The 15,858-nt window shown below is 37.4% G+C and overlaps 1 protein-coding gene across 1 annotated transcript in view; it reads right to left on the reverse strand.

The window, feature by feature from the left end:
* Nucleotides 1-3,543: 3,543 nt before the first annotated feature.
* UBL3 (ubiquitin like 3) overlaps nucleotides 3,544-15,858 on the reverse strand; it is a 56,970-nt gene continuing 44,655 nt past the window's right edge. The window contains exons 2-5 of the mRNA XM_066175955.1: nucleotides 14,245-14,353; nucleotides 9,902-9,988; nucleotides 5,712-5,789; nucleotides 3,544-5,308 (exon numbers count right to left, since the gene is read on the reverse strand). Of these exons, the coding sequence (XP_066032052.1) occupies nucleotides 5,256-5,308; nucleotides 5,712-5,789; nucleotides 9,902-9,988; nucleotides 14,245-14,353 (327 nt within the window). The 3' untranslated portion in view covers nucleotides 3,544-5,255. The remainder of the gene's footprint in view (nucleotides 5,309-5,711; nucleotides 5,790-9,901; nucleotides 9,989-14,244; nucleotides 14,354-15,858) is intronic.

The raw sequence follows: 15,858 nt of genomic DNA on the forward strand, positions 1-15,858 counted from the left end.
TTTTCAATCTCTCTGTAATATTTCTGCTGTCTCACTATTTTTGTTAGCATTTTCAAAATCCTAAGGAACTTGAAATACAAAGCATTTACCCATGATGCCCAGAGCTCAGACACGGACTGATCCAGATAATTTCAAAAATAAGAGCTGTTAGAATACTTTGCTTTCTCTACCTATGCTGTCTTTCACATTCCAAGTGGCAACTTCATTTGTCACTGTGATCCACTCCATGAGCTTGATAAAGTACCATTACAGTCTTTTTTTTTTTTTTTTTTTTTTTTTTTTTTTGTGAGCTTGACTTTAATAACCTTCATTATTTTCTATCTCACTGGTCATTCATTTTCCAGATTAATTTAAAAAAAACCCCAAACCTTTAACAACAACAACAAGAAGCCCAGCAGAAGTCAATAATAAACTATTGGAAAAACCCAGAGCATAACCAGGGTTTTGTAATTATACAGGCTAGTGTAATAAATTGGTAAGCAAATTAGCTCTCACATTTTAAATCTCTTCACAGGTATGTACACGTGGCACAGAAGGACAAATATGCCTTTATTATCCTACTTTTTGAGGATTGTTAACAGCTTAATATCATGAACCATATATTACCATCAGCCTCTTGAGTAACAAACCTTTTATTGTGCTCTGAAAATAAGCTTGAAACTCAAAGCTACGGCCAAGACAGGGTATCTAGGAAGAACCTCAATACTGCAGTAGAAATAAAGGGGGAAAATAACTCTCTTTTAAGAGTCTTAACAGATCTTGGCATTTTCTCTGATTTAGGCACAGAATTTCCCAATTTCAATAGTGTAACTGCTCTTAATTTTCTAAATGCCAATTTACACAGGACATACAGCTCAAAATCTGCTTAAGTTTAACTACTTAATATAGAGTTAGCAAGAGGGTTTTAGATGGAGAAGTATATCCATCCCTCTATTTACTTCTTGAAGCAAGATTTGGGTAAGAAATCTTATCAGAACACACAGAGAACTACAAAATACGCAAGGTTTACTCCCCTGGAAAGCAGCAGCAGCAGCCACTCCTGATTTCTGGCTAGCCCAGAAACACCTGCCTGCCTTCTTACCTGTGAGAGAGGAAGGAAGTTTTTATAAAGTGCTGTGTGTTTCTCAGCTAAATTAAATCATTGTTCCTTCTGTTGCAAATGCAGTGTATTAAGGAATGGTATCCATAAACTGCAGAGATCAGCATTAAATGAATCTTGAAGCAGCACCTTAGCAAAGCCTCTAATATTACACAGCCACGCTTCCTTCCTCTGGCAGCTGAGCTAATCCCCATGACTGTTTCCAAAGCCATAATTATGCTACCTTTTAAGAGAACAGAAATTGCAGAGCACTTTCATTGCTACCAGATATGACAGAATGGGCCAGGCTGGAGGGGACCACAGTCAGTCATCTGGTCCAACCTCCCTGCTCAACCAGGGCCATCCCAGAGCAAATGACACAGGATTGCACCCCAACAGTTCTTGGATGTCTCCAGTGAGGGACACTCCACAACCTCTCTGGGCATTCTGTTCCAGTGTGCAGTCACTACACAATAAAGAAGTTCTTCCTCATGTTCAGGTGGAACTTCCTGTACATCAGTTTCTGCCCATTGCCTTCTGCCCTATTGCTCAGCACTGCCGAGCAGAGCCTGGAGCTGTCCTCTGACACCTCCCTCTGGATGCTTACAGACACCGATAAGGTCCCCTCTCAAGTCTTCTCTTCTTGAGGCTGAACAGGTCCAACTCCCTTAGCCTTTCCTTGTAAGAGAGATGCTCTAGTTCCCCAGGTATCCTCCACTGGACCGGCTCCAGGAGCTCCATGTCTCTCTTGTCCTGTGGAACCCAGAACTGGACACTGCACTCCAGGTGTGGCCTCTCCAGGGCAGAGTAGAGGGGCAGGATCACCTCCCCTGACGTGCTGGCAATGTTCTTCCATCCTAATCCACCCCAGGATACCAATGGCCTTCTTGGCCACATGGGCACTGCTGGCTCAGGGACAGCTTGGTGTCCACCAGGACCCCCAGGTCATTCTCCACAACTTCCCTCAGCCTGTGCTGGTGCAAGGGCAAGAACCCTGCTTTTGCCTTTGTTGACTTTCAGACAGTTCCTCTCTGCCCATTTCTCCACCCAATCAAAGTCCTTCTGAAGGGCTGCACAGACCTCTGGGCTATGGGCCACAATATTACTCCTCACATGTGTGATTGTTTATAACACACGCACAATGGTATAGGAGACAGATTTAGTCCCTTCATGATATTTCAGAATAAGAAGGGCTCCAGATCATCCTCTCCTTCCCTTCCTTCATGACATCTATTAACTCATGCATAGGGAAAAGATAATTTCCATCTAGCAGTGCAAATCAAATGTCAAAATCTTCAGTGTATTATCAGACCAACCTACAGGCTGACCCTGCAAAGACTTAGCTTTAATCTGTTTGGGCTGCTAGTATCCAATCAAAGTAGAAGAGAAGCATATGCATGAGCTTTAGCAGGACTGGGAAATGTGGGACTAAGAACTACTGCTTTTGTTTTGGCAAATACACAAACCACAATACAAAGCACACAAGGAAAAAACACACATCTTTTTGTAATCCCCCCACCCCAGTTTTCCACCCACCTCACACCTCTTCCAAGGGCAGAACTCTGACAATCGGTGGGAAAATTCAGGCAAACTGTTCTATTCCACTTTCTGCAGGAGTCATTTTGGCATGCTTTAAATGCCAGGCAGTATTTAAGGATTTGCTTGGACATGTGCATGTATGCATCTTCTTCATCTTAACAAAAGGAACTCTGCATAATTTGTTACAGAACTTCACCAAATACTTTAACTAGAAGTTTCTGGATTTTTATGTATTGGTTCTGTATTAAGTACCTGGCTACTTTTTCAAACCAGGATTACATCTCATGCATTCTTTTTTTTTTTTTTTTCAAAATCAATGCATTTGAAAGACTTGTTTAACTAACTGAGCTTGTCTTGTCTCAGACCATTTCTTTTTCTTGTGCTGTCATAGCCATTTCCCATCTAAGTGTGTGTTACTTGGATGGTCGGCATTTTGGAAAAGGGAAGTCTACCACATTTTTGTCTTTTTAAAGAAAAAGATCTTATTTAGCAACCACACTGCAGAGTAGAAAGAAAAGCCCCCTCCCAAGATGCATTTTGATTGTGAGCACATAATGGTGTCATCTCACTTCCCAGCACCTCAAGGGGTATATGTGCATGCTTTTTGCTATCAGTAAATGAAGACTGCAAAATCTCACAGTACAAGCACATGGCTCCTGTGAGGCACACAAGGGTGTGATGCAGCTGCACGTTTGCAACTGCTCATGCTCACATTCCTCTTCAACAGAAAAAAGACTTCCAGGCCACTTATGAATTGAAAGGAAAACAAATATTGAAGTGATAAATCCCATTAGCATTTTTCAGCAGGATTTGTGCCCCTCCTTTTTCTAAAATAAGTAAAATGGACTCCTTACTTAATTTCCAGATTAAGAAATACTATTAAAAGCAGTTCAGACCGAATTACAATCCTTGAAACACCACTGAAATGCACTACAATATTCTTTTATTTAGTTTACAGAAGTGTCTATCAGTACAGGTTGCAGAAAGAAAATGTTTAGTGCTATTTACAATTTGTTTTAAAACTCTGCTCTATACAAATTTAATTCTGATCAGTATGAACAATATTTTTGTAAATCTACTGCATATAAAGCATTTCATCAAAGCAGTAACAATGAATAAAATAACCTGTTTACATTTGAATGATGCCAATCATTCGGAAAAACGATTACACAGAACATCTGTAAGAGTTGTGGACACTTAAGTACAGAACACAATGTCAACCTGTGACTCAGTTTTTTAAAGGCTAAAGCTATTTATATGGAATATTGTTCTATTATACTACACGCCAATCTATATTTAACTTCTATAGTTATGTATTTTATAAGATTTTTATTAAATATATTCTACACATATTTGTAATTTCACCCAGGAAGAATTCCTCCCCAGTGAAAAAATATAAAATCTTTTATATTTTTTAATTTTTATTTCTTTTTATTTTTACAGGTTTAGATGAAACTAGCTCATGCTTTAGTGCTGTGCAAATTTCTTTAGCATATCAACATTTAAATTATTGATATGAAATAAAAGAATGGCATCCTTTTCAATTATGTATGCCTTCAAAAATCAGCTTCTGATTTTAATACCATTGCAAGCACTAATACCAAATGCAGATTACGTAAAGAAACAAAACTAGTATTATGGCAGAGGTTTTTCTTTTTGCTTTTTAAATTTTAATAATTCTTTTGAAATCTCTAATGAGTAAGCATGACACTGGAGTCTAAGGTACAGATGAGAAAAATGACTGAAAAACACCAATTGCCAATATTCAAATACATAAAATTGATTAGTAAATGACGTTTTCTAACGTTTATGCACAATAATAAAAGCCTATGAACTACAGGAAACTACCCCTCCCATATTAAGGCTCGGAAATGCACTCTCTGCACTTGTTTGTGCTGTCTGAATAAGCACTCAACTAACACACGATTGGAGTGCACACAGTAACAAAAAAAATCAGTTTCATCAGCCCTCTACAGAGTGCTTTTAAATTACAGGCACATAGTATTTTTTCTTTGTTGCAGTGAAAATATATATAGTTAGACTTGGTTTAGTTAGTATTCTGTGCCAGTTTGGCCACCGAGGTTGACTTAGGTAGAATTGACTGAAGAGTTTTTCCTTTGATTTGGCCATAAGTGAGATTTTTTTTTAATTATTAACATACTATTTTCCAGTGTTGCATTATACATTGTGGATTACTAGATGTCTCAAATATTGTTAGAGATTGTTGATGAGAAATATACTGTCAACCATATTTAGTGCAAATTGCATCTAGAAAGCTTGACTGGTTAGATCCGGTTAATGCAGATTTTTGTGGTAGCAAAAAGATTCCTGCTATGGAAAAGAACACAAACCTTTCTGGAGATTGAATTCTTTCAAAAAGTGATGTACTGTAAGATTATTCAACAAACAAAAAGGAAGAATTGAAAAAAAATAAAACAATTAAAGTGTTCATAGATCTTTCACTTTTTTTTAAAAAAAAAGACTAATGAGACAGTGTTCGTGTATTATTTCAGTTCCGTGGATTTACAGACAGGCTCTTCCTACAGGTGTTTGAAGCAAGGTAGGGCCTCTTCTATTCCAGCAGCATGAAAGACAAAGACTATATTACATCACACTTAGCAGGTAAAGCTATCAGGGTTTACAGGATTACACAGCAATTGCTTTCTCCAGTTTTTTCACGGTTCCTTTGACCTGCAAAGAAGACAGAAGTTTTACTTACATTCAATTTCTAAAGCAATGAGGCTGTATTGTTTGAGAGTATGCTTAATACAAGTCTGTTCTTAATTATTTCCAGTAATAAAATATTTATTGTTATACACATGCATACATAACTGAAAAATAAATCAGGAGTAGTTTTTACAATAAAAACAAGCTTTTAAGGACTGAGTAAGTTTCTGCACTATATAAAAATGCTAAACCAGAAAGCTAATTCCTTAGTTTTCTACAAACATGTACAAAAGCATTCCATTAGCTTCTTCACAAAAGAGCACAAGGACTTGACTTTTCTCTACTATGAAATACTCAAAAAGCCTGTAAGAGACCTGACCACTTTGCCATGTACTCAAGTAAGAAACTCCTCTAGTGCCCAGCCTACCTTGAGAGTTTGGTTCTGGCAGTGTCTCTCTAGCCACCAAATGCATCACTGTTGTTTTGCCAAAAGGAAGTTTTAATGCTGCAAAAGGACAAAGGGAGAGTTATTAACACATTATATCAACCCTTTTTTCTCCAAAATACCCAGTTGAAACGAACTATAATTGGATTAACACCTGTTCCAAAGTTCCTACTGTTAGGTTTGAACTGCTTACTGGTTGAAGTTTGGTAAATTAGGGACTCAGGGCATGACAACAGTCACTTAGAACACTGCATTCTTTAAGACATCATACTCCTTTAAGAAACTTAGCCTTCCTCTTTTGAGTAAAAGTGAAGTGGGCTTTCATGCCAAGACTCAGGTGTTAAGCACTCTTCAATGACAAGGATGTAAAAAAGTTGCTAATGCAGCCACCAAATCGTTATTCATGAGGTATCAAAACACTGGGCCTCTACTGCAAAATAGATTTTCCTAAAACACATTTTGATCCGTGACAGATTTTTTGAAAAAAAAAGTCTGCATCTTGCCTTTTAATACTAAGCTGTAACATCAGCTGCATGTGAAAAATATCAAAGTAGTAGTTCTCACAATGCTGCCTTTGTGAGCTTTAACAACACAAAATTTTTAAAAATGGTGCCTTCCACAATTCATTCTGCTTGTGTCTGAAGCTAAAATGGTATTTTTTACATTCCAATTTAAGTATACAACTACACTGTATACTTAGAGTATCTTCTTTGATTTTTTTTCTGAGAAATAGAAGGCAAAGATGATCTAAGTTCTGTCCTTCCCAACTTATAGTGGAAAAAAAGTCAGTGATAAATTTAACAATTTAATCCTTAATACACAAAAAATTCTGATTTGAGTAGATTTTGTCCTATCAAACTCAAGTTACGGCCTTTATTTTCACATACAGTGAAATGGCATTTTAAGTGAATAAATTAATAAGGAATGGCCAATAAACCTGAAGGTAACTGAAGCAAAAAATGCCTCTCTGTTTTAATCACTGCAGCAGAGATTAAAGACTCACTAATAAAAAGCCTCACTACAACACCGCTATTAAATCATGTTTGTTGCCCACATATTTATTTTAAAAAATGAAAATTATGATTAAAACACAGTTTCAAACACAGGTCTAAGCACACAAAGTGATACAGAACTCCACAAGATTCTTTGAAGCAGCTGTACTTTGGGAAAAGCCATCTGAATGGAAAGGCAAATCTGAAAGTTGCTTAATTTACTTGAAGCACTGCCTGTGCCTGCAGCTAGAAGCTATTGATAGCTTGAAATCTGACAAAGATGATGTATTTTGGGTACTTGATACCATGACACAACTGAAAACTCTTAACTGACTGTTCATATGCTCTTTGCAAACTCCATGGAAAAGGACTGTCTTCATAACATAAACTCTTGACTTACAAAATAATCACATTAGAAACATCTTTCATAATATCAACACAATTCAGGAGATTAGTGAGTTGTCGAGATTAACTATTTACAGCAATCAAGTAGAACTATGCTAATATTTATATTAACTAATTTCAGCTAGTAGTTTGCATAGTTTGCACAAATTCTTGCTAGAAATTTTCAGTTTCTTGCTTGGAGCACCATGACAGCATCTGAACAGGCTAACCTAAGCTCAGTAATCTTTTCTTGCTCTTCTCTTTGTGCTCTCACCCCTTTCTCACACTTTAACCAAAATTGTATTTAATTGCTTTCCCAATTGGTCAGTTCCATTGTTTTTCTGTATTTTCTATTGTCAGAACTTACTTTTCACCCCCTTTTGGAATGTTGATGGCACACGGTGGTTTGACCTCCCTTCCCCAGTAAATAAGGAAGCAAATGCTGCTGATTACCATTATCTACCAAGAAATTGAAAACTGCTGATTATGTATAACATCCCCAATTAATATTATTTGAAATGCAAACTGCAGAACAAATATTTAGCCAAAGGATTAAATTTCCTGTTGGACGCTGAACAGCAGACTTTGCCTTGCTACCCAACTCCCCAGCCCTCTGCACAGGCAGGACACAACAAAACAGTGTGGCTCAAGCACTGCAGGCAAAAGCAGTGCAGCTTTACAGAGGTGTCTGTTCTACACTGCTTCCACTGCCATGAGCTCTGCTGTTCTTGTAGTGACAGGCCATTCACCGGAGGTATCAAAAGGGATGATTTCTTGAAAATAAAGTTTTTCACTCACTCAAATTCATAAGCCACTACACAGACGTGTAAGGTAAAAGTGAACAAAAATGGACTCCAGTTAAAAAAGAAAACAGCAAATTGTTTCCTTGGAAACTTCTGTTTCACTGGATGATAAGGTGATTTTCAGGAGGTCCAAATTCCAGTCAGTATTTCCTAATCACCTAAAGCAAATATAACACGAAGTGCTATAACTCAAAGAAAACTGCAGCTAGAAAAGCTAAATGTAAGTGTATTATAATAGTATATGAAACATAATACGAATATTGTGTTTAGCAAGAAACCTCCCCCCTCCACCTCCCTTTTAAAGGTAACTAGTTCACTTAAGGTTACCTCTAATGAATAACACAAACTGAAGTAAGAGCCTTTCAGGCTGTTTCATGAATTCTTGTTCCCCTTTCAGCTGTGTAATCTTACTCCTGATAACTTCATTAGTGCTGAAGTTAAGCCAATGTTTTAGGGATTCTTTTTCTTAAAACAATACAGCAACAAAAATATTTTTGAAAAACACTAATATACATGTAAGATCCTTGGGGTAAAACATGATGATTAAATTGCAACGCATGAATGATAAAAAATGAACTAAAATGCCCTGAACCCAAGTAAGTGTTCAAAATTTATAGACCTAAGTTAATGCAAGAGTCAGCAGCATGCAGCTATTATTTTTCAGCTTAACTCATTAAATAATATATTATATATATTAAACAAATATTCAACATTTTTTCAGATTTAGACAAATGTCACTAAAGGGAAAAAAATGCTGGTAGTAAAGAGCAACACTCAGATGAATGGCAAAATAAATCCCAGTTAGCTATCCTTGCCTGGAAATGTAGGGTAAGACTAGCATCTTTAATTGCAGAGATGATCCAAGACTTAACACTTGTCTTTCAACTCTACTCCAACTGCTACTAGCTGCACTCACTCTCACCTGGTAAAAATACAAATTAAAGAGTAAATAAAAAATTCAGAGTTCTTCCAGCTGAGCTGACAATCATCTTGTTTGTATATATAGAAGCATTAAAAATTTATATATGTGGGGAGTAAATCTATAAGTAGGCAACACTGGGAATGGTAGAAAGTGAATCAATAGCTATATCATCCCAGTCAATTTTTCATGGAACATCACCATAAGCAGTCCAGAAATACTATTTTTACAGATTCCTCTTAACTTCAAAACCAATTCATTGGTGATTTTGTATTATATTACATTATATTCACCTTTCTGTATGCATTCAAATACCAAACCATAAATAATTGGAACACACAAAGTAGGAGCATTAATTTGTTTTTAAATCGGCACAGAACGGAGAGTCTCATATTGCTTAGTCATTGATAACAGCTGGTATTCCCATTGGCAAATGCTACCTACAAAAGGAGAAATGACTTAGAGGTGTGTGTCACACCTCTATCAAGGGTTCCCACCAAAATGCGTAATTGAGGGGAAACAGTTGCCACGAGGGGGCACAGTTGAATTGCATTTCCTTAGCAAACGAAGTGAAGCCATTTACTGTTGTTTTGGCATAACTATGCAATTGTATCCCCGGGAGAGCACTGGACAGCAAGAATGCTTCCCCTCATTCTCATTCATAGGGTGTCTTCCTGCGTTGCACTAAGATTTAAAGTATTGTTTGACCATTTATCATAAAGTTTATCAAGCATTTTAAAATACTTCAGATATTTATTAAGTAGCTTGTCTTGCAAATGCAGTGTAAGAGAGGTGGAACAAAATATTCTATTTAGAAAGACAACAAATCAAAGCAGCACTACAGTCTCTTTGTGTGAGAGGAGACTTGACTTAGCAGGTGGTACCTCGCGAAGTTAACAACTCGTGGTAACAGGATGGAAAAATATGCAATAAAGTACAATGTCACTCTATGCACAAGAAAAACAGTTTAAAGCAGGCCATCCTGTGGATCTTGAACAGTAAAGTAGTATTCACAGAACTGTAAATATCCCCTTTGCCTAACTGTAACATGTATAATGAAAATTATTTTCATACCTCCTAATGTCACATTGCCATGAAGAAACCTCCCTTGATAAATAAGCCGCAAGATATTTGGACTGCTGACTTGTTCTTCTTCCCAATCTGAAGAGAGAAAGAATTTCCACAGTTACATTGTAATAAAAACATCTTTCCTTATTTGTTGGGGAAGATGAATGAGGGAGACCTTATAAATATGATTGTTTAGCAAAAGATTCTGAAAATATGAAACCTATAATCGAAATAGAAATGGAAGCTTACTTTGAGTTGTAGGATACCGAGTCTTAGTTCCTATATAACCTGAAAACAATAGCCTAGCCAGCTGAGGGAGAATCCCTTTTGATGGAATGATACCCTTCTGCTAACTAAGAACCAAAAATCAATGTAACAAAACAGAAAAGTCTAAAGAGTAGTTTTTAGAGTTTAAAATATAACATAGTATAGTAATGTAGTAGCTCTTATAAGGCTACATGTAAATTCTATAGAATTTTGTGTCTTGTATTGGTTGATCACTATAAATTAGAATATTCATCACAAAAGAAAATATAATGCACTGTAAAAAAGACCTCGCTCTCTAGTCCTCGCTGTCTTTCTTCCTCCTCCCTTATCCCGGCTCCTCTCTTAGCTCCTTTTCTGCTCATGCCTCATAGCTCTATTCCCTGCTCTCCCTTCTATCTTAATTTTTACCCCCTTGTTCATTCTCCCACTCTTTCTAGGACTTCCCTTCAGCCAAGGCTAGTGGCTGAAGGCAAGGCCCTGTTTACCCGTGACCCATGCAATAAAACCACGTATTCTAGAATATCTCAGGTCAGCAAAATTCCTTCTCCCTGCCATCCGCAGATGCTCCTACAGTTATTTCTCTCACCTTTACCCAGGAAGAAAATTGGGTACAGGACTCTTTTTCATAAAACACTAAAGAAAGAACACAGGCTGAAGGTACAGGAAGATAATTCAAGGCCAGCATTCCTGAAGTCTATTCTTGAATTTATTACTTGACACTGGGCATTGAAACAGTATAAATATAGTATAAATATTACTGATGTCACAGACTGCAGGATATATTTAGCACATACACAAGTCCTAAAATATTTTATACATGCAAATTGCTTCCTGATTCTTGACATCCAGGCCGTTCTGAAGTTTCCCAAGCCATACTTCTCATCACCAGCTAATTGACTAACTGGAGCTGTTCTCCAGCAACAGGAAGCCGCCACACACAGAGCGAGCGCGCATGTGACGGGTCACTTGAAACACGACTCTGAGATCACAGCGCTGAAAAAAAGCTCCGGGGGCAGCTCAGCGCCGTTCGATGATGGCCAGATCCAACCAGTTCCATGTCTGGAGGGAGCAGTGACCTGAGCAGCCCCTGACTGCCACCACAGAGCAGGAACAGAGGCTCTCTCAGAGCAGACACCCACCAATACATTTTAAGGAGCTTCTCAAAGGCCCATCTATGAATGTTTTTATGTGGCAAACAGTGGTTCAAAAAAAACCAAGCACATGTTTTCCTATAATGCTTAAGTCATCATAAATAAATTATAAGCTTAAATGGTCCTTTCCTACTCTTTTTCCATTTCCTGTCACAATGTGAAGAACAAATAAATATGCGCTCTGCTTTCAGAACAAGTATCGTAAAGCCTTGAAATGTTGAATTTAAATGGTCTCTCTGGGAATACAGTGTCTTCTGTTTCTTAGATGACCAGATATCTGGCAACAGTTGTTCACAAATGTTCTCTCTTTCTGTTTTTGTAGTGTTTATATAGCAAAATGAATATTCAGCAAGGGATCAGGACAAGCCACTGTAACCAACCTGTTCACTGGGAACATACAATTAACATACAGGCAATAGCAACTGGCACCACAAAAGGAGAAGAACTGAAAAGAGTAGAAGGGGAAGCATTTCAAACAAAAGCCACAGCTGCAGAGTGTACGGAGAGGCATCTGGTGCAAAAAGCAAGCAGGCAGAGACTGGGCAGCAGGAGCCATCTCATCCCCAGACCACAGCGGGAGCAAGGCTGGTACCAACAGCAGAACCTGCAACACTCCCAGGTGCTCCCATGTGCCTGGGTTATAAGATTAGATCAAATTAAGCAACCAAAGCGATTTGAATTTCAAGTATTTCCACTTAGGGTCTGATTCAATTGTCTTGTAATTCAAGCACATGCCTGTTCTGCTGTGCTGTGAAGTGGGCTACACCAAGGATCTGAATTATCACACTGCTACCATAACAGTTTTGTTTGGGTTTTTTTTACTCCATACAGTCTGAACTCCACCATACTGTGGCTGTAAAGAAGAGAAATTCAGCCAGTTGACAGTGCCATAATGATGTAAAACCACAACCAAAAGAAGACAGACTAGATTTTGGCACAGGTATTTTCTCACTGTTAAGCTGCCAAGTTACCCATCCTTTTAATTTCTGCTTCTTGGCTGGAAGTCTGAAACATTTCTTTCTGACAGGAATTCAAATTTTAATTTCCACCGATGACTAAATGAGCCAAGGACTCACTGAACCTACCTTTTTTTTTTTTTTTTTTTTTTTTTCAAGTTCAGATAATTGCTGTACAAGAAAGAAGTTAATATTATTGAGAAGAAAATGGGGAGGGGAAGAAGAGAACAGGTAACCTATCTAGATTATATGCATTTAAATAAATTTGGCAATTTCTACTGCAAGTCGAGAGATTCTTAATTAACTACTGTATTGCCAAAAGAGGTGGGGGGAGGTTTGCCTTAATCCTGCCAGCATGTGATGGAGGTTATTTCATTCCTTTTTTTCCCCACAAGATCATGACAAGTCAAAATGGTGGTAAAAACAACTGTAACATCTCTGTTTCAAGGCACTTTAGTCCTCATCAAGATTTCTCAGTCCTACGGCAAAGAGGAGCACTCTCAGTCTGAAAACAGCTAATGGGCTAATGTTTGTGAAAATATATATGCTATTCTGAAGTGAATTTTTTTTTTTCTTTTAAATTGAGACTGTTCTTCTTTGCAAAGGCAATTAAATATTCATCAAAATTTTGAGCACTCCCTCAGGACAGCAGGTATTTGAACTGAGGTTTCCATGTCTGGTTCTACATTTTATTTTAAAGAAGAGACTTTAAAGTCTGGTTTTCTTCCCAACTCCAAACTCAGAATCTGCAACTTTCAAGCTCTTCACAAGACTGTGAACATGATATCACATGTTCACAGGCATAAACTTGAGTAAGAAAAAAAAATCCAGTTTTGCCTCTACCAATTCAGATAAATGTACACAAAGAACATTTGGTTATGACAACTACGTTACAGGCACACATTAAAATACGTAGAGCATAGATGTTAGGTTAACCTATTTTTGAAGCCTATTTTTTACGTCTGTATCTAATACTTCAGAGGATTTAAAACCTCCTCCTTCATTACATATTTTACTAAATACATAATACTGTATCCCAGTAAATGAAACAGCAAGCTGAACTTTTTTCCTGACCTCAAGAACCAGTTTAAGGCCTAAAATACCGATTATCGCCATTAACTTTTTGGCATAAACTATCATTCACCATATGTCTTTGACAAAGGCACCACAGAAACAGATAGTGCAATGTTTTAATTTGTCTAAATAGCAGTCTTTTTAACATCAAAACAGTAACCCAAATGAAGTCCTGTACTAAAAGAAGCATTTTCTTTCATCGTATGTAATGCTATGTCTGTGTTTTGGCTATTTTCCCATGAAATCATAGTCAGGGAGAACAGAAGCACTTTGTTTTGGGGAACTATTCACATATGTGAATACACATCTCAAGTTCTTAAGTCTATTTTCCAAAGCCAGTATTCCTCTATGACACCAAGTATATTTACATAAACAACATCCAGTCTTCTAATGTCCCTTAAAATGGGCTTTTATTTAATTTTTTTCCTTGAAAATTATCAGTATTACAGGTTCTTTCCAAGATAAGGCAGTAAGGAAAAAGTACTTCAGACTCAATTTCACTAATGCATTCTTGTGACTTCCCATGTTTTATTTTAGCTGTCCTCACATAAGAGGTTTTATACCTCCAACATTTCCTCACACTTACTAGACTAGATCCTCTAACGCGATCGATAAAGAAAAGTGTCTAAAGATAGGGGGAAAGAAGTACTTCAGTTTGGGGAAGCAAATTTTAGAAATAAAGTAGGAAACAATCTTGACATCTAAAAATCTGCCCAACTGAAGGATCTGTGAAAGAGAAAGCAGGACACCTGTATTTCTATATAAATCTTCGTCCATATAGTGAATAAACATATTTAATTTGAATGTTGAGCAAGAGATCAGTTTACTGACACTTTAGTCTGAATATACAGGGAAGGTCTTTGCTCACCAGTTAAAAAGCCAAAGCCACACTGCTACTCACCCATTGGCCAGTTGTCATACACATGTTTTGCAATATCTGCAGCAGAGTCATTCGGTGAAAACAGGAACTCTTTTGTTTTCCCGCTTACCAAGATGAGGCGCAAATTTATCTGGTAAAAAACCAAAAACATCAGTATTAGGAAAGTTTACAGAGATTACTTCAATTATTTATTTTTTACAGTTACTAAACTGTTGTTGGTTTTGGAAGACTGATCCAAATTATTTGAGGAAACAGTTTAATATGTTAACATATGTTAAAAAGAGGGTCAAAGAGGTCAATAAAATGTTGTTCACATACCCATAATCTAGGAAGATTAAATTCTAACAGCTGGTATTTTTGATTATAAACACCAGAAGATTCTGTTAGTGATTGAATCAACTGTGCCAGTAAAAAAAAGCTTTTAATAAGGTAGAAACATACTCTAGCAATGACACATAAGCAACATAGCTCCTGAACAAAGAGGAAAAATATAAACCTGAAAAATTAACTTAAACAGAGAGAATTAAAATATCAAAATCTGCACCTGAATAGCCTGTGAGACTTAATAAAAGCCCGAGAATGGTCTCTCCTAATCTCAGCCAGTGCCTCTCCTACAAAATACCAGGGAGTCAGATAGCATCCTTCCTTGCTCCCAGCTGCCACAAAGCTGCTTCCTGAATCCCTCTGCCAGTCTTCTGAATCCAAACTTTGTCCCACAACTGCCTTTCACCACAAGCAAAGTGAGGTCCACACGCAACACAATAATAACATCACACCATAATGTTTTCTTTCATTAATTTTCTCCATATAACCACCAGCACCTTAAGCCATAATTTTCCTCTCTTCTATTTGCAAATTACTGAATAGAATTTCTTTTGCATATAGCATTAAAATAACACATATAAAGAGCTCACTATGACATTATTTACAATGCAAAAGAGATTAAATTTTGGCTCCTCGAGCGACTGTTAGCAAGGTCACAAAACATATTTGGGTAGCTAGCATTCAGCAGTGCCCATAGCAAGCAGGAGTCTAAAGTGAGACTTTAGCAGGCTAACTGCTTGGATACTTCCTTCCAAGTCACACTCTCAAGTTGTGACTCTCCCTTTAGGTAAGTTGCAACAAAGCTTTCTTTGTTGGAATTCAGTAAACTGCTTTCTACATCAAATATCAAGTGAAAAATTTACAGCAATGTCCAAGTTTTCTAGACTTCTTGAAAAAATCTCTGTGCATCATAGCCACTGAACATAAGAGCCCTGCCTCAGCTGCCTACTCTCCACTTATTTCAGAAGCTCTTTAGACAGATCATCTATTCCCTCTTGAATGCTTTGGCTTGGATTCATCCTACCTATCTTTAAGCACCTAATGGAGGTATCCAAATTACAATCTCTATCATCCAGCACACTTCAAGGTCAATGAAGGAAATGACCCCTCCTAAAAGCAATTCAGGGTCTATTTAAAAGTGTAGCAAGTGTAAGAAGAGTGAGCATAAAAGGCTAGGTTGTCCTTCCTGTCCTCCTGCTAACACCCTTTGGAAAATACAAGTTTCCCCATTAGCCCAGGAAAGCAGCCAAGTGGTGGTTGTCTCTGAGAAAGCACCACAGCCACTCCAGGAGCATCATTGCATACCAGGAA

The sequence above is a fragment of the Chamaea fasciata genome, unplaced genomic scaffold (assembly GCF_029207755.1).
Source record: "Chamaea fasciata isolate MVZ Bird 193981 ecotype frontalis unplaced genomic scaffold, bChaFas1.0.hap1 SCAF_2, whole genome shotgun sequence".
NCBI classification, from domain to species: domain Eukaryota; kingdom Metazoa; phylum Chordata; class Aves; order Passeriformes; family Sylviidae; genus Chamaea; species Chamaea fasciata.